Here is an 18,756-nt window from a genome sequence, read left to right as displayed (position 1 = left end):
CTCCCAGAGTGATGGCCATTAGGATGGGTTAGTGCTGCAGCCCTACCATCCTCATAAATAAACAACAGACTTTTATAAAGTATCACAATCACTTGTTAAATTAGGATGCTTTGAAATTAATGAACAACTGAGAAATTGAATTGATATGTTGTGGATCATACCATGACAGTGATGTCATCATATCCAAAAGTAATAGAAATTCAGTTTGCAACTGGAAATTTAGGCTTATCAGAAAAATTGTATCCACAAAAAGCAAGAAGAGGGCTTAGTTTGACTTAAGCTGATTAAAAATAAAAGTGAAAATTGTTTACATTTGACCTCAGAATTGTGTAATTGTCTTTATTTATGAAGTAATTTAAACAAAATCAAACCAGATGATCAGTTCTATATGGGGTAAATATGGTTTACATGTTTTTGGCATATTTATTTACAGTCATCTTGTTCATGTTGCTATAGTGCCACTGAATGAAAAGACAATATAAAGCCTTACATAGCATGTTTCATGACTGTAAAGCCAGTAGATACTCACAGTTAAACAAGCAAATGACGCAAGTGGCCATAAAGCTAGTATCTTTATATCAGAAAATTTAAAACATCCTCTGAACTAAAAGCAAAATGGAAACACTCAACCTACAACTATGTACTAGTATGCTTAGTTATTCAGCTTTTTTCTCTCATTTTCTGCTAAAACAGATCAAGATGACTTTTTAAAAACATAATTAATGATTAACTATAGTGGTTGAGGCACTGGACTGTGACCCAGGAGTGAAATTCAAAGGTGTTATCAGCACGAAAGAACCACAGTAGGTATGTGAGGCCATTTGTATGATACAAGAGCGACTGAGGTACTGTGGTAACATTAAAATATATAAATAAATAGCTTCTACTACTGCCACTATTACTTCTACTACAGGTTACTGGTTATTGTCATGGTGTAGTAAGTGTTATGGGTGAGGTGGAAAAATATAATAAATCATCCTTATCTATATACAAGCCACTACAGGACATGGTGTTGGGATAATACAAAAAAGCTATGGTCAAATCTGGATTCATTTTACATTTACAGTCGTTGTCAGAAATTTATGTACACTTATCATGGGTGTGATTATCCTGGTAATTCTGGGCTTTTAATTATTTATTTGAACTTTATTTACTTTTGGTGGAATTATTGTACGCCACACTTCCTTAAAGAGGTAGTAAGTAAAATCTCACCACCAGATGTCAGCAGATTTGAGACTACAGTCAACTGAATTCTGTTTTCTTACCACTTCCAATTCAAGTGCATAAATCCAGGTACAGTGGACACTGTAGGACAAATAACTCCACGTTTATTTACTCTGGAGAAGGTTTTAAAACTTTGTGAACTGAGTCAACGAGTCAGTGACTCTCACTTCTATCCAATGACAGTGATACTGAGGTGAGGTGTTGAGGATCTCTTGAACTCCTCTGTTGGTGAGGGCTGCTGTTTTTGCCAGGGAAACTAACTGAATTAATTGTGATATGATGCGAGAATGTAATCAAACTGTTTATCAGGGAGAAAGTGTGATTTTTAGGACACTCAAGCCTCATAGTATCTAGCATAAGGTTAACAAGCTGTTGTTGCTGTTTGGTTGGCTTGTTGTCAGCTGTGCACAGGACAGTAGCAAGTCTAATCTGCTGACAAAAACTAATGGCGACAATTTGGGGAATAAATAAAAAAAAATGTTTATGCACATTTTTTGTGTGTTACAACCCTGACTTCAGTTCAGGAGATGAGAGTTGATGTAAAGAGGAATAGGATGGGGTGGAAATGAGAGAAGTGGTGGAGGATACAGATGAAGAGGAGGAGGAAAATTACAGACTGAGAAAGATGCAAAAATGTTAAATACTCATAAATTGTTTTAAAGAGTAAAATATGATCTTTACATTAAATGTAACGTAGAGGCATGCAGCCAGTCTTTAGACACATGAATAAAACGTGATTAGGCAGAACAGCAGTGTTCATCTTGGCCACTGTATTCCAGATGGCAGGGCAATATGGTGGCTTACAGGAACCAGCACCCACTCCTACGCATCTTTAATAGATTAATTCGAAGTTCATGAGAATGCATTAAGTTGTTGAAAGATGTAATCACACAGCAATAAATCTATATTTATGAGCAAAACCTTTTTTCTATAATATATATATATATATATATATATATATATATATATATATATATATATGAAATACTTACTGTACCAATATTAAGTTTTAAAAACAAGATTTAGGAGCACAGGTTTGAGCGGGCATGCATAAGAACAACAATCATATTTCTATAACAATATGTGCCTCAAAAATCCAGCATCGCCTCATCTCAGTTTACCATACTATCTGCTTTTTCTTAACAACTTACCTAGTTCAGTAGTAAACTGCTGTCCGCTGGCTTCCATATGTCCTAGTTCTCCATCCACCCTGTCTGAGGGCAGTCGCTGTGACCTTGCTGCAGTCCTGTACATGAGAGAGTCCATCTCTCCGTTCTGTAGTCCATTATGAGGAACCCTCAATGACGGGACAAACGGAGGTCCGCCTGGTGGAGGAGCTTTAAATGTCATCGCTTTGCTCATTCTGTCCCCTAAAGCATGTTTTCCAGGTCCTACACCCACTTTTTTCTGCTTTTGAGTGGTTCCTGATCCTCCACTTCCAATCCCTAGAACAGTCCCTACTCTCACCCCCACAGTTGAGCCACTAGTCCTTTTCTTTTTTCGAGCTTCAGATCTAGCTCTTGAGTCATCTGTTGCAGAAAGGTGGCTAGGAATGAAGGGCTCTCCACGGTTTTTGGAAACTTTGGGCCGTTTGTGTGAGTGCAGTCTTGAGCTATTGAACTGATCAATAAATTCTTCACAGTGTAGTAGATGGTGTTCTGGCTCCCAGGTGTCCTCTTTACTTCCATAGCCTTTCCACCTAATTAGATACTCCCACTTACCCTTCTTATTCCGCCTCTTATCCACGATCTGCTCCACCTTTAAAAAAACAAAAACAAACAGTACAACATAGAAGAACAGATTATTAGACAATATTCTAATGACAAAAATTATCACAAAACACTTAATGCATTTGTGTTTGAGTCTCTAACCCTGTTTTTATTTCCAATATTTAGTCACAATGGCATAGGGGTGTTAAAGATTCTCCGAGTTCACAGTTCAGATAATACCACAGCACCACCTCCCAGCTTCTTCTGGGAACCCATTTGAGTTATGCAGCAGCCCAACTTAAAAGCAACACAGCTAAAGCTAGAAGACGGATGATAGACAGTACATAAAAAAACGAAAAAAAAATAAAAATGGTTGTTGGCACCATGGTGTCACACATTCTGTCCTGAAGCCTGAACATGAGTATTTTAGCCATCATCACTTCATAGTCTTGAAACTGGATGTGACAAGTGGAGACTTGATCTGACTGAAGGAATGAAGGTTACTGCATGCTCACATGGTAGCAACTTGTCACTCTGGACTATCTTCTTCACAGACTTAGTATAGCAGCTTCTTTTTTGGCACCTAAATGAATATCCTTCTGTGGGACCACAACTTAAATGAATAACAAAGAGCATGCAGTGTCTGTGTCTTAGTAGATTCGACCGTAGTTATCATATTGAAAACTTTAGGTGACTCCTTTTTCAATTTATTATGATCACAACATTTTCAGAAAACCTGGCCTTTGACCTTGAGGTAACTGGGATTCAAACTTTTAAGACACATTTACACATATGATATCGATTTGAAAATCTGAAGTGACTTCTTAATTTATTGCATTCACAAGATTTTCATAAAACTTGACCTCTAATCTTTAACCTTTGGTTTGAGATCACTGAGATTCAATTTTATCTGAGATTTTTCGCAATTGTGCCTATGGTTTCATTTTCAAAAATCCTAAATTGCCTCATTCTTGCATTCACAAACGTAGGTGTCCACACTGCCTGAACACCCACCCACCGGTTGTGGTTACGACAACACCTAATCAGCTTTAAAGTTAAGTAAAAATTAAAAATTAAATATTGCTTTCAGCCAAAACTAAAAATAGCAGGAATAAAATTGATTCCAAAACCATCTTTTTTTCTTACTGATATTCATGAAGGAAACACAAAGGATTCAGAAGGGATCTTCTAGCAATGTTGTGTTATTTTCAGATAACTAATTATTCAGCAGACTGATTTCATACCTGTTGATCACTTGAACATAACCTGCTCCATATATTAAGGTTTGGTCCTCAGCATAATTTACCATGTACCCAAGCAAAAACCACCTATGTAGCACTGAAAACTTCGTGTTAACTCTGAAGTTACCTGCTAACCAATAAATCAGCGCTCTTAAGAGGGTTCAAACCCATCTAAGACTAAAGTTAAGAGTTGACTTCCTGGTTAAATAAGGGTTAAATAAATTCCTGTTTCACAGTACAGGCCTCTGGTAATGCTTGATTATTGGGCTAAAACCTGGTTTATCATGAAAATAACAAAAAGCAGAACTGTTTTACTTAAATTAAAAATGCATATATATATTTATTGTCTACATTCAGATAGCAATCTGTACCCAGTAAATTTGATTTATCTTGAAAAAGATGAAAAAGAAGGATTTGTGAAAGTGTGTGCCGCACCTTTGGATAAACTTGATGATGATGCACCTTCAGAGGTCTGATTCTGTGTCATTTACCAGATTTGCACATAACTAAAATCAAAAGCTAAATGGGTACACTGAATTGCCTGACCATATTTAGTATGTTTTCCAGAAGATGATTCCTTATATTCTGAAACATTGCCAAGGAGTGCCAGATCGTTAAAAAAAGAAAAAAAAAAAGGAGAAACATTGTGTGACATGTGTCAAGTTCAAGATAAGAGCTAACTCCCTGTATAAGAAAGATAAGAACCAGGGTGAAGCCAAGATGAGCTGCAGGCTGTTTTCATGATGAAACCTTAAAAATGGGCTTTTTGGAGGCAAACACCAGACGAGCCAGTATTTTATAATTCTATAGAGAAGAGATGAGGACAGGTGGCACACAGGCAAAAGAAGAAACTTTTACATTTAATTGGAAATCAGTTATTTGAGAAAAATACCGAGGTGTGTATAATTGTTCTTGGCAGGGGTCTAAAATGGGAGTGCTTCTGAAGTCATTGTTGCAAACTGAATAAATTCAGAGTAACAAAATAGGAATTCAACTGGTACAAAGCAAACACACACATCACTTAATTTCTTTCTGACACTCATACAAGCAAATATCTCAGATTTAATTTAAAAAATGCCTATAGTCAATGGTTGTCATTCTTTTTTAATCAAAACCATGGATACAAGTAAGTTATTGTTGCATAAACAATATAAAGTCCATGGTGTTCTTAGTGTGGAATCATGATTGTGGTATACACAATGTGTGACTAATCACTTCAACAATGAAACGACTCATTAATTTGCACTTCAATTTGACTGCATTCAACTTGATTCGCAAAGGTGTTGATTAGACTGAAGGTGAAATTACAAGTCAAAAGAGGCTTTCACATGAAAGAAAAAATAGAACATTTATTTAATTTATGCAACATTATATTTATATAAATGTATGTAAATAAATGTTATGTTAAATTACATTTATGTATTTTGTTACATTTATGTAACTTCTACTGGGTTTCACTTTGAAAACACACAATATCTTTAAATAAAAGCTACTAAGTACAAAACATACAATAGCAGCAAAATGTCACCGCCAGACAAAAATAAGGGCATCACTCTCTGTCTGATCCCTCGGTCCATCGCAAACACCCACATGCACATTATCACATCACAGAGAATACAAAACACCCATAATATCCACATCACACCAAAAACAAGTCATACATACACGGCAAACTGAAATATCCCAGTAAAATCTGTCACCGATGGCATTTTTTAAAACATACAAATAAACAGAAGCTCCACTGTTGTTACACGGAAGGCTCAATTATGTGAAGCATCAAAAGGTTGATGAGATTTCATAATAATCACTGCCAGATGTGAGAGTATTTTTGAATCTACCTTTTATGTCTTTTACTGCAAATGACAAGAAAAAAAAAAAAACAATAAAACAAAAAGAATATATAAAATAAATATCCATGTGACTTCTTCTGAAGAAACAGGTTTTGAGTCATGAGACCCGTGTTAATCGGCTGGGAGGTTTTATCAGAGGCTTCAGTATAGCCGTGGTAATAACTGCTCATCATGTTCTCAGATGTGCCGTGCACAGAAGTAAACAGCCTTTGATGGGTGAGCTGCAGGGGTGGCAGCGAAACGAACAGATGATTAGGTTGCTTACAGTCTAAGATAATGTCAGAGTTAGCAACCAAGCAGAGAGATACATGCTGAGAGGAGAAAGAAGGATAAAACCTGAACATGGTGTGCACTTGCATACACAGAAAGGAGAGGTTTAAAAACTCTTGATGCTGAAGCATCTGCTGCAGAGAATGACTTCATGTGTGGCATGAATGTGCAATGTTGAAACAATGCTCTTGCTATAAAACTGCGTCTACATTAGGTTGTCTAATTTTTCTTGGAATGGCACCATTTTATTGATAAACTTGTGTCAACACTATAATTTCCTGGTCATTTTCAAAGAGACTTGTGCCCATAGTAAAAAAAATAAAAGTCTAAACAAACAGATGATGAATAAATCTCTACCTCATGCTCTTTTTAATTGGAAAGAAATAACGAAATGTCACAATCTGGGAAGTGGGATAGACAAAAAAAGAAGAAGTCTAACAAGATAAAAACACAATTTCAGCTAAGCTGAACTAAGATTCAAGAGACAAGATTCATATGACAACAACATAAAATTAATTTGTGACTAGTAGGTTGTTGGTGTAGCTTAGATGTCCATTTCAGTGGGATGATTTGTTCAGCAATATCAGCATAAAAGGAATGATTGAGAAATTTAAGGTACTGCAACCACCATTGGAGAATTGGAATTCTTTAGTTTTTTTATTTAAAATGAAATAATTGAGAGCAGTCCAGTAAACACATTTAACAAATCACTACAAAAATGTTTCAGAGTTAATCTAGATAAAGATTTTATTTCCAAATTCAATGGTTTTACCAAACACTGAACTCAACCTGCTAAGACAGGAAGGCTGAGCACATCCAAACAAATCATCCCACTGAAATGGACATCTAAGCTACACCAACAACCTACAGTGTAAACAACATCCCCTGAAGGCATCATTTCCACAGCAACTTCAGTTGAAACATATGACACTGATCTCATTTAGGAAAAGCAGAAATTGGGGTTGCCTCGGAGCAAAGCTTCTTAGCGGACAAGTAGTCTAAGCAGGAGTTTAAACAGTTTTTAACTGCATTATGTGTAATTACATTTTAATTATAGGTTTGGGAGCTATCATAAAAATAATTGGAGTTCCATGGCTAAGTAGCAATGTTTACACTGTGCTATATTAAAGAGACGTATAAAAGCATAATAATAAAACTCAAAGGAGGTGCTCAATCCAATTCTTTTGGCTAGTGCGACTGATGTCTCGGATAAAAAAAATGCTTAGTTCAGTTTGATTATTTATCAATTCAAGTAAATGACAAATATGCCCATGGACAGTGTGCCAACACTGTCCTAGAGAATGCCATAAAAAAGTCCTGCTTTTCCTCTACAGGAAGGCATGCATGTGTGTGAAAGAGAATGAGAAGAGCTGAGATGCTGAGACAAACAGATGCGTACTCAGGCTCAGATTGTTAAGGACAGTGTAAGCACGGCAGGCAGTGAGGAGGGACATTCATGCTCAAACTTCAAATGAGGCAACCGTGCCTAGTGTGAGCACGCCCTAACATATATTGCACAGGTGTACAGACGAAATAAGCTTGCTGCCAACCGCAAAGGCAAAACAGGTAAAGATCCTGAATGTTCTACAACAATCAGCAAGGAGGCTGGCAGTCCAACACAAGCGTTTGTGTCCAGAGGTGATGGTAACTGATGATTCATGGTATCATCTGATCAACATAGACATCAGTCAGTTTCCTGATAGCACTTAGGGCTGGGCGATATGGCCTAAAATTCATATCGCGATATAATTTGAAGCATGTGCGGTAACGATATATATTGCGATATATTCTTTTCTTCTGTATAACGTATTTTCCACACTATAAGGCACACTTAAAATCCTTTAATTTTCTCAAAAATCGAGAGTGTGCCTTATGTATGAATTCTGGTTGTGCTTATTGACCTCGAACCGATTTTGGCGTGCAGAAATCTGTTAAAAAATGTTTTAGTACAACTTTGGTAAGTCGCACTGCTTGCTGGATTGTAAGAGCATTACGGCTGCCGTAGTGAGGAGCTTCGCGGAGTAATCTGGGTCCAAAACTCCGTCCGCTTCAGGTCCCAAAGTCAAACGAACACAGAATTAAAAACAGTCTAAATTCTTTCATCTTTAATTAAATCATCAGCGTTGCTGCTTTATCGGGTGTAACAATTAAGTTGTACATCCATGCATCCATGAAAACAGAATTTATTAAATTTAACGGAGTTAGAAGTTAACAGGAAGTTAGCTCGCTAGTTTACACCTAAACATTTCATACCATGTTCTGACTGAGAGACTTTTGAAACTAATTAAAACGTACAGCTCTGCTACCAACATAAATGAAGACAGAAAACTAAACAGCAGTGGCGTTTGCAGGGTTACTGAAGTTGGACTACCTGGTATATAATGTTGTGCTACGTGAATGTGATTGCTAGCGACACAGCTAACTTTTTTTCCACTCAATAAAAGTTAACGTGAGGGATTCTGGTGGTCAGGGACAAATGCAATCACATAGCAGGATGCTATACATGGGCCAAACTTCAGTCAGGAGAACAACTGAGATTATTCATCCACAATACAAGGTTAGTTATTAATATACTGCAACAACATGGGAATAGAGCAGCTGCGAGAGAATTCAACATTAATGAATCAATGTTACGGAAGTGGAGGAACGGCAGTTTTTGGCTTTCCCCATATTTCAAAAGTGCTTCATCTCTTTGCTATGACTATCGCCCGCCATAATCTGCAGATGATAATGGTTGTAGCCGCTGCGATGCTTTCGACCAAAACAGGCGCAGCTTGATGACATCATCAACATGCACTATCGCGATAGAAATTTTGACTATATCGCTCTATCGTTTATATCGTTTCTATCATATATCGTTTATATCGCCCACCCCTAATAGCACTACATGGTTTTTTTTTCGCCATGAGCAAATGAATGTTTTCTTGCCTTGCCAGCATCCAGTTACCAAAGGATAATGGGGCTTTGTTCTAGTAGTTTATAGTTACAGATATCCACTCACCACGCAAACCACGGACTGGTTTTAAAAGAATGAAAAAACAAAACGAAAAACTAATTTGTCCTTCTATTTCACCATGATCATAACCGCTTTTCTTGCTGACGCTTACCGAGTTTGTTTACAGGTCATTGTTGAATTTCAAACCAACACTTGAGATAGTTTTCTGTTCTCTCTGTCCATCTCTCTCTCACTCTTGTACATAGACTCACTTCTGATTTTTGACCTGTGTTAGAGGAAAACTCAGACACTCAAGGAATTCAAACAACCTTTGTAGCTTTCAAAATCCGTTGTCTGCTATGTTTATAATGACCGCCCATCTCCAAAGGTCTGTGCACTACCGTTCTTCTCCCTTTTGTCTTGCATGCATAAACACACATCATGCACATGTGCAGTCTTTTAGTAAGTGGTGCTAAAAGTCCTACAATGTCTTAACTTGACAAGGCCAAGGACTAGGAACATCTTGTTAGTGATGAAGATTGATTAAACGATTGAACAGCTGAGATCCATGAGAGCCTCTGCTTAACCCGCCTTTGTTACATTAAGTCCTGGATGAGGATCAATTTCCAAAGTCTTAAGGAAAGTTAGACCCGCCCACCCAGCAGAGTGACAATACCTGATCAGCCTTTTATGGCCATGGGGTAAAAATGAAATAAGCTTGGAGCTAAAACAAAAAATAGCAGGAATAAAACTGATTCCAAAACTCAATTTTTCGTATTGATATTCATCACAGAAAGACAAAGGATTCAGAAGTAATATTCCAGGAATCGTGACGCTCCGGGGGTTTTAATAGATACCATAAGTGTATCATTTTCCTTGAGTTAGCATGTTCACAAAGTTGGGTGGTCCACACTCCTGTCCGCCTGCCCTGCAGGGTAACAACAGCACCCCATCAGCCTTTTACGGATGAGGGGTGAAAAGAATGAACATATTACCCAGTCCTTTCATGCTTCATTGCCTCCCTGTCTTTTTTAGAATTGAATTTAAGATTTTATTGCTCACTTTTAAAACTTTTAAATGGACTGGCCCCTTTGTATCTATCTGAGCTGCTTCACATTCATTCACCTTTAAGAGCTCTCTCAACTAACCAGTTGCTTTTACACAAGCTCTTAAAACTAGATTAAAAAAACAGAGATGACTGTGCTTTTGCAGCAGCAGCAGCAAACCTACAAATCTAACCTCTCATCAGCAGTGCTAGACGTTACAGGCAATTAAGCTTTATTAAAAAGCCAGTTATTCTCCTTGGCTGCAGTGTGACATAATTTTAGAAGATTGCATTGCATGTTCTGCTTTTATTTTATTTTAATTTTGTGGATTCTGCTCTGTTTTAATGGATACTTATATATTTTCAATGTAAAACAATTTAGTGAACTCTATAGTTTTAAGCCTGTTATATAAATAAATATTACCTTAACATTAACTGCAACTCCTAGTTTCTCTTTATCAGCACAAACATTATCTTATGTGTTGTTTGACAGCGTTCTCCAGACTGACAAATACTCTGATCAATTAGAAAGCGGATCAGTGATTCAAACAACTGAACTTAAGTAAAAGTTATTCGGATGTGTTACCACTTTGCCAAAGTCTGGAAAAAAAGCCCAAACTCTCACCCTCAGATAAGAGGAAATTGGTTATGATGCTCAAGAACAACCCAGGAACTACCAACTGTCAAGCCTGCCATAAACTGGAAACTGCAGGAACACCACCATCACTGTTCACAGTAAAGTGAGTTTGCCAACCAAGAAAGAATCACTGACTGCAATTTGCAGCTGCCCACATGAATATGACAAATGCCTTCTGGGTGAAAATTTGATGGACGAAAAAGATAAAGAGTGTCATTGTGGCCAAATGGCTCAAACGTTATTTTTGAACTGCTAAAGTTGACGCTTTTAGAGCTAAGAACACTGTAACAACTGTTAAGAACGGTAGTGGTAGCATCATGTTCAGGCTATTTTGGTGTCAGTGGTACTGATACATTTCCCAAGTGGATGGTGTCACGGTTCTGGGTCCGTTGGACCCAGTATTTTGAGTTCATTATGTTTTGGTACTTTTGCATCATGGATTTTCCTTTATGTTTCTCTGGTACTTGGTGTTTCTGTTATCTTGGTGTTTTTTTTTATATTATGATCTGATACTGTTGTGATTATGATTATTATTTAGTAGACTTTGGTCAGCGTCTAGTCTGTCTCTGTCTAGTCTGTGTCTTAGTAAAGTGTGCTTTGTTTCCTGTTTTACTTTGAAGGTTCTTGTTCCTGTCTGATGTCAGTATTCCGCGTTCGCTCTCCCTGTCTCGTTAGGTCTTATTTCTCCCAGCTGTGTCCCCCTTCTGTCTCTAATTCCTTGATGACTCCCTCAGTGTATTTAAACCCAGTGTGTCTTTATGTCAGTGTCGCGTCGTTAACGTCTGTTCACCCTCAGACCGTGCCTGTGTGTTCCAGCTTGTGTTTTCATGTTTGGTTTATGTTTTGTTTTCTGGCCAGCAATAAAGCTGTGGTTTTGATTCTCAAATCTATGTTCGAGTCCTGCGTTTGGATCCTCCTCTCCGCCTGCCCGCACACAGAGCCTTGACAGAACGACGCGACCACAAGATGGATCCAGCGGACTCACCTTTTGCCTCAGAGGGAAAGTACCTCGCACAGCTGTGGGATTATTGCTGGCGCATAATTCACGCTGTGGATGACTACAGGAGGCTTCCAGAGGTAGTGTTTCTAGACAACTTCTTGTCATCCCCTACCTTCACCATAACCTTTCTGGACATTAACAGATTAAAAACAATAGTAACAGCTCTGAGGGCCAGTTTTTGTTTTAAACTGTTTGGCATGGGCGGCCCAGGGAAGGAGGATTCTGCTGCTCTCCTGGAGGCCCTTGCCACTTGGTGCTCTCGACGTCAGCAGTATGTTTTACCAAGGTTCATTGCCAAGTCGTTCGATCCACCTTTAAAGAAGAAATGCAACCCTCACCATCATCATCATCATCCAACCACACTTCTATTCTCTCCTGTAGTACGGACTGGTGCAGTTTTCATTTCCACACCTTCAGCTCAGTTAGCTGATCAGCAGCCACCAGCAGCTCAGTTAGCTGATCAGCAGCCACCAGCAGCTCAGTTAGCTGATCAGCAGCCACCAGCAGCTCAGTTAGCTGATCAGCAGCCACCAGCAGCTCAGTTAGCTGATCAGCAGCCACCAGCAGCTCAGTTTACAGTGTCCCCAGCTCAGCAGCCACCAGCAGCTCAGTTTACAGTGTCCCCAGCTCAGCAGCCACCAGCAGCTCAGTTTACAGTGTCACCTGGTCCGCAGCCGTCTGTCGCGCGGTTTCCAGTGTCACCTGGTCCGCAGCCGTCTGTCGCGCGGTTTCCAGTGTCACCTGGTCCGCAGCCGTCTGTCGCGCGGTTTCCAGTGTCACCTGGTCCGCAGCCGTCTGTCGCGCGGTTTCCAGTGTCACCTGGTCCGCAGCAGTCTATCGCGCGGTTTCCAGTGTCACCTGGTCCGCAGCAGTCTGTCGCGCGGTTTCCAGTGTCACCTGGTCCGCAGCAGTCTGTCGCGCGGTTTCCAGTGTCACCTGCTCAGCAGCCACCTGTAGCCCAGTCACCAACTCCACCACCACCACTACCACCTCAAGTTCAGTTATCCATGGCTCAGTCGCTACCTCAATCAGACTTTTTGCAGACTTTATTACGGTCCATGGCCCAGTCAGTAGCGCAGCTAGTGCAGGAATCGTTAGCTTTGTCTTCTGCTAAATCAGCCTCTCATCTCCACCCTCAGTCAGGGGTCCCTATTGCCTCTGGCCCTGCATCTGCTCCAGCTGGAGGGCCTGAGGAGCCCGTCCAGCCTCAAGTGTCGTCAGCTGGAGGGCCTGAGGAGCCCGTCCAGCCTCAAGTGTCGTCTGCTGGGGGTTCGGGTGAACCCAGCCAGCCTCAAGTATCGTCTGCTGGGGGTTCGGGTGAACCCAGCCAGCCTCATGTCTCGTCTGCTGGGGGTTCGGGTGAACCCAGCCAGCCTCATGTTTCGTCTGCTGGGGGTTCGGGAGAACCCAGCCAGCCTCATGTTTCGTCTGCTGGAGGGCCCGAGGAGCCCGGACAGCCTCAAGCCACGTCTGCTGGAGGGCCCGAGGAGCCCGGACAGCCTCAAGCCACGTCTGCTGGAGGGCCCGAGGAGCCCGTCCAGCCTCAAGCCACGTCTGCTGGAGGGCCCGAGGAGCCCGTCCAGCCTCAAGCCACGTCTGCTGGAGGGCCCGAGGAGCCCGGACAGCCTCAAGCCACGTCTGCTGGAGGGCCCGAGGAGCCCGTCCAGCCTCAAGCCACGTCTGCTGGAGGGCCCGAGGAGCCCGGACAGCCTCAAGCCACGTCTGCTGGAGGGCCCGAGGAGCCCGTCCAGCCTCAAGCCACGTCTGCTGGAGGGCCCGAGGAGCCCGTCCAGCCTCAAGCCACGTCTGCTGGAGGGTCCGAGGAGCCCGCCCAGCACCACGCCTCATTAGCTGAGGGTCCTGGAGGACCCAGCCAGCACATCCTCACATCTGCTGGCGGTCCGGGGAAGTTTGTTCAGCTACCATCTGCTGAAACATCCCCTGTGACTCCTACATCACCGCCTGCAGCATTCACGCCACCGCCTACGGCATTCACATCATCACCATTTGCATCACCGCCTGCAGCGTCGCTACCGTCAGGTTCCGCAGCCGTCCCGCTGCCGTCAGGTTCCGCAGCCGTCCCGCTGCCGTCAGGTTCCGCAGCCGTCCCGCTGCCATCATCCACGCCTGGTCCGGCTTCAGCTCCGCCCACGCCGTCGCCTGGTCCAGCCTCCGCTTCTTCATCCACGCTTGGTCCGGCTTCGGCCTCCGCTTCAGCCTCGCCTGGTCCAGCCTCCGCTTCTTCATCCACGCTTGGTCCGGCTTCGGCCTCCGCTTCAGCCTCGCCTGGTCCGGCCTCCGCTTCAGCCTCGTCTGGTCCGGCTTCGGCTTTAGCTTCGTCTTCGTCTGGTCCGGCCTCTGCTCCGCCTTCGTCTTCGTCTGGTCCGGCCTCTGCTCCGCCTTCGTCTGGTCCGGCCTCAGCTCCGCCTTCGTCTGGTCCTGCGGTTGCCATGCCGCCGTCGGAGCCAGCTCGATCCGTTCCGCCTCGCCTCTGCCGGCCGTTTTCCAGGCCTCTAAGGTGGCGTCATGGCCTTCGGGGACGGCCTCCGGAAAAGGTTTGTCGCCGCCGCTGGCATCGCGGCCGCCCTCCGGACCTGCTCAGTGGCTGCCACTGCCTTCCAAGTGGTCGGCCTCCGGAACTGTTTGCCCGTTGCCGCCGTTGCTGTGTGCACGGTCGGCCTCCAGAACTGTTTTGCCTGTCGCCGCCGTTGCCGTGTGCACGGTCGGTCTCCTGACCTCTTCATGGACTCTTGAGCTTTTGTTTCATTTTGTTTTTGATGTGCCTTCTTGTGTGTTTGGACTCTTGTGCTCCTTTTTGTTTCAATTATGTTTCTCTGGTACTTGGTGTTTCTGTTATCTTGGTGTTTTTTTTTTATATTATGATCTGATACTGTTGTGATTATGATTATTATTTAGTAGACTTTGGTCAGCGTCTAGTCTGTCTCTGTCTAGTCTGTGTCTTAGTAAAGTGTGTTTTGTTTCCTGTTTTACTTTGAAGGTTCTTGTTCCTGTCTGATGTCAGTATTCCGGCTTCGCTCTCCCTGTCTCGTTAGGTCTTATTTCTCCCAGCTGTGTCCCCCTTCTGTCTCTAATTCCTTGATGACTCCCTCAGTGTATTTAAACCCAGTGTGTCTTTATGTCAGTGTCGCGTCGTTAACGTCTGTTCACCCTCAGACCATGCCTGTGTGTTCCAGCTTGTGTTTTCATGTTTGGTTTATGTTTTGTTTTCTGGCCAGCAATAAAGCTGTGGTTTTGATTCTCAAATCTATGTTCGAGTCCTGCGTTTGGATCCTCCTCTCCGCCTGCCCACACACAGAGCCTTGACAGATGGAATAATAAAGGAGGAAGACTAGTTAGAAATTCTTCAACTTCATGCTAAAACGGGGGTTCAAACTTGGACACTGGGAGCTCCAACAGGACAATGAATCAAAATTATTAGATGAGGTGTATATATACACATTTGAGCCCATGTGTATCATTTAGACCCTGTGTGGAATAAAAATAAATTCCAACTTGTGTTCCAAGTTCTTGTTTTTTAAAGTAATTCAAGATGTATGTTGGACGCTGGAAAAAACGTTCAAAGGTATCATTAAAAGCCCAAACTTCTGACCACTACAAATAGACTGTATGTGTGTTTTTTTCTCATCTTACTAATCACCCATAGTGCTTAACCCGAAACCCCAATTTTAGGGTTCGGTATGTTGCCCAAGAACTTTTACACACTGAAACAAAAAGCCAGAGATCAAAAAACAATTCACTGTAGTCTCCTATTTAGTAGAATACATTTAGCCTTCTAAAAGCTTTTCAATCCCATAAACACTATTATGGCATTGAAAGTTTGATATGACCTGATTATGTACAATACATATGCACATCTTGTGTTGCCATTGCACCATATGTTGTGAAATATATTCAAACCATAGCCACAAGCCGTAAACATAGTCCAAAAACGAGGCACATTTGTCAAATTTTATATTTTCTTGATTTCTAAAAAGGAAAGGAACAGATACACTCTCTACAGTTCAGATTCTGAAAATGGCTTTAAATGCATACAAGGTAAATAGATGCACAACTATGGGGAATATTAGAATATTAGAAAGGTTGGAAGGAGTTTCCTCCAAGCAGACATGAAGCTTTATCTGAACTGTCTTTGCCCTCCAGATCTTGTTTTTATATCCACAGTTCTCCTTAGCTCCCCTTTCCAAATTACATGCCAAATTACATGAGTTAACTTCAATAATTACTTCCTCCAAACCATCAATGTGTCTTTTAGACCCCATTCCCACAAAACTGCTCAAAGAAGTCATGCCATTAATTAATGCTTCAATCTTAAATATGATCAATTTATCTAGAGCTGGGCGATAGAACGATAACGATATGTATCGCGATATAACTTTTTCTCGATAGAAAAATTAAACTATCGCGATAGACCTCGCCGCTCTTGTCCTCTTAAAAAAAAAAAAAAAAAAAAAAGAACAGCCAATCCAAATTACGTAGCGCAGAGCTGAACCAATCACAGCCGCAGCGTCACGTCATGTGACTTGTTACGTACAGCACAAGTGCCAAGCCGCACATGTGTATTTGTTTGGGAAGCAGCCAGCCACCGTACCGCCCGGGTAATGGAGGAAATGAGTGTGCCGACTAGAAAAATCAACCGAGCGTGACCGAAGAGAAAACAGATGATGGTTCCAATGCCGGAGAGATTGTCGAACGGAAGAGCCATAGAAGTTCCGTAGTGTGAAGGTATTTCGGCTATTTCAAGTCTGACAAAAAACAGTAGCGTGCACTGTAAATTGTGCCGAAAGCAAGTCTGGAAATACAATAAACTGGTGCATGCGCTACGTCCACACGTACCCGGGTATTTTTGAAAACGCAGATTTTTCTATGCGTTTGCACCTTTCGTCCACACGTAAACGGCGTTTTTGGTTACTGAAAACGAAGATTTTTAAAAACTCCGGCCAGGGTGGATATTTTTGAAAACTCAGTTTTTGCATTTACGTGTGGACTAGAAAAACGGAGAAAACGCAGCGTCAAAGGTGTGCGCATTTTTTGACGTCACACTGTGTGCCAAGTTATTGTTTCAGTGAAATGAATTTCTACAATACTGTTAATTCTACTCTCTGCAGTGTTTAAATGCTTACATATACACACAGTTACTGTCCCTCCACACATACGACTCGGTTCTGCTTCTATGCCCCAGCTTTGTTTACTTTTTCCCACCGAGGCTTCTAGACTTCTGATTGGCCAACATTTCTGCACGGTTAGGAATCTAGCTCCACCTGCTGCTTTGGCATGTTCATAGCAGCGTTTTCCTTCATTTCTCCCTTTATGTGTGGATGGGATTTTTTTTTAAACGGAAAATCTCCGTTTTCAAAAATACCCGTGTACGTGTGGACGTAGCCTCAGTCTCTGACTGGAAGCGCTAATTCGTCATTCGGCTTTTGTCAGACTAAAGTAATTGTTAAAACTGTTTGAAAAGCTAAGCTATACAACAAGGAGAGATCGAGAATTTCCTTTTAGTTCTCAGTTTATTTGATATTGACAAAAGTTAGTCAGTTTTGTCTGTTCTTCTGTAAACAAACTAAGATTTATTTTTAGAATTAATATTTTGTTTCTAAGTGGAATTGACAATTTAGTCTGTTTCGTTTGTTCTATTTTGAAACTTAAACGCTTTAGCGGCTGCCTTTTGTGTAGTTTGCAATATTTGCCTTTATTTATCTGAAAAAGTCTCATGTTCCTTAAGTACATCTACCCTGTTGAACTTATTATGGGAAATAAATATTTAAATCAAAACAAGCGGCTGATTATTTCACATTTTACTTGTGAGCAACGGTACATTTAAATCTTACAAATATAGTTATTTGGCTGATATCGTGATAGATATCGTTATCGCCTGAAATGAAAAAAACATATCGTGATATGAAAAAAAATCTTATATCGCCCAGCTCTAAATTTATCTCTAATAATCGGCTATGTACCACAGGTCTTCAAGCTGGCTGTAGTTAAACCTTTACTCAAAAAGCCATCTCTAGACCCAGCTGTCTTAGCTAATTATAGGCTAATCTCTGGCAAACTCAATTTCCTTTCATTTCAAAAATCACTGAAGTTGTCAAACAGCTAACAGATCATCTGCAGAGGAATGGCTTATTTGAAGAGTTTCAGTTAGGTTTCAGAGCTCATCAAAGCACAGAAACTGCTTTAGTAAAGGTTCCAAATGATCTTCTTATGGCCTCTGACAGTGGACTCATCTCTGTGCTTGTCCTGCTAGACCTCAGAGCAGCGTTCGATACTGTCAACCATAATATTCTATTAGAGCGATTAGAACATGCTGTAGGTATTACAGGTACTGCACTGCAGTGGTTTGTATTAGAGATGGCACGATACCACTTTTTTATGTCCGATACCGATACCGATATCATAAATTTGGATATCTGCCGATACCGATATGAATCCGATATAGTGTTTTTTAATCAACAAAACTGTTTTTTTTTTAAATATCTTGCTGCATTTTGTATAAGTTCATACTCAAGTTTAAAACAACAACTACACTAAAGCTATTCTGTTATACCTGTATGCAAAAAAAAATTTCATAGTTCCGAAATACTGATCAATCTAATAAACTTAAACCTACACCATCCTCCCTATTCTGGTATTTTAAAGAGTACTTAGCGTAAATATTAAGCAACCTAACTAATAGGGTTCCAACTCCCAGCAACAACAAAAATAAATAAATAAAAAATAGGGAACCACCCCTCACGCTCCACCTCATGATGCTTAATCGACGTAATCAACCTTAATTTGATGCAGTGTGAAAAAAAATGCACAGAAATCAATTATTTTTCAAG

At 41.1% G+C, this 18,756-nt stretch overlaps 1 protein-coding gene across 1 annotated transcript in view; it reads right to left on the bottom strand.

Moving 5' to 3' along the window:
* LOC309702480 (chromodomain Y-like protein 2) overlaps positions 1–18,756 on the bottom strand; it is a 52,671-nt gene that overhangs the window by 13,883 nt on the left and 20,032 nt on the right. Inside the window, exon 2 of the mRNA XM_082527152.1 lies at positions 2,376–2,982. Within this exon, the coding sequence (XP_082383278.1) occupies positions 2,376–2,982 (607 nt within the window). The remainder of the gene's footprint in view (positions 1–2,375; positions 2,983–18,756) is intronic.

The sequence above is a fragment of the Aulonocara stuartgranti genome (assembly GCF_965226115.1).
Source record: "Aulonocara stuartgranti genome assembly, chromosome: 1".
Taxonomy (NCBI): domain Eukaryota; kingdom Metazoa; phylum Chordata; class Actinopteri; order Cichliformes; family Cichlidae; genus Aulonocara; species Aulonocara stuartgranti.
Note: the sequence above shows the minus strand (reverse complement) of the source record. Positions and strands in the feature narration are given on the sequence as shown.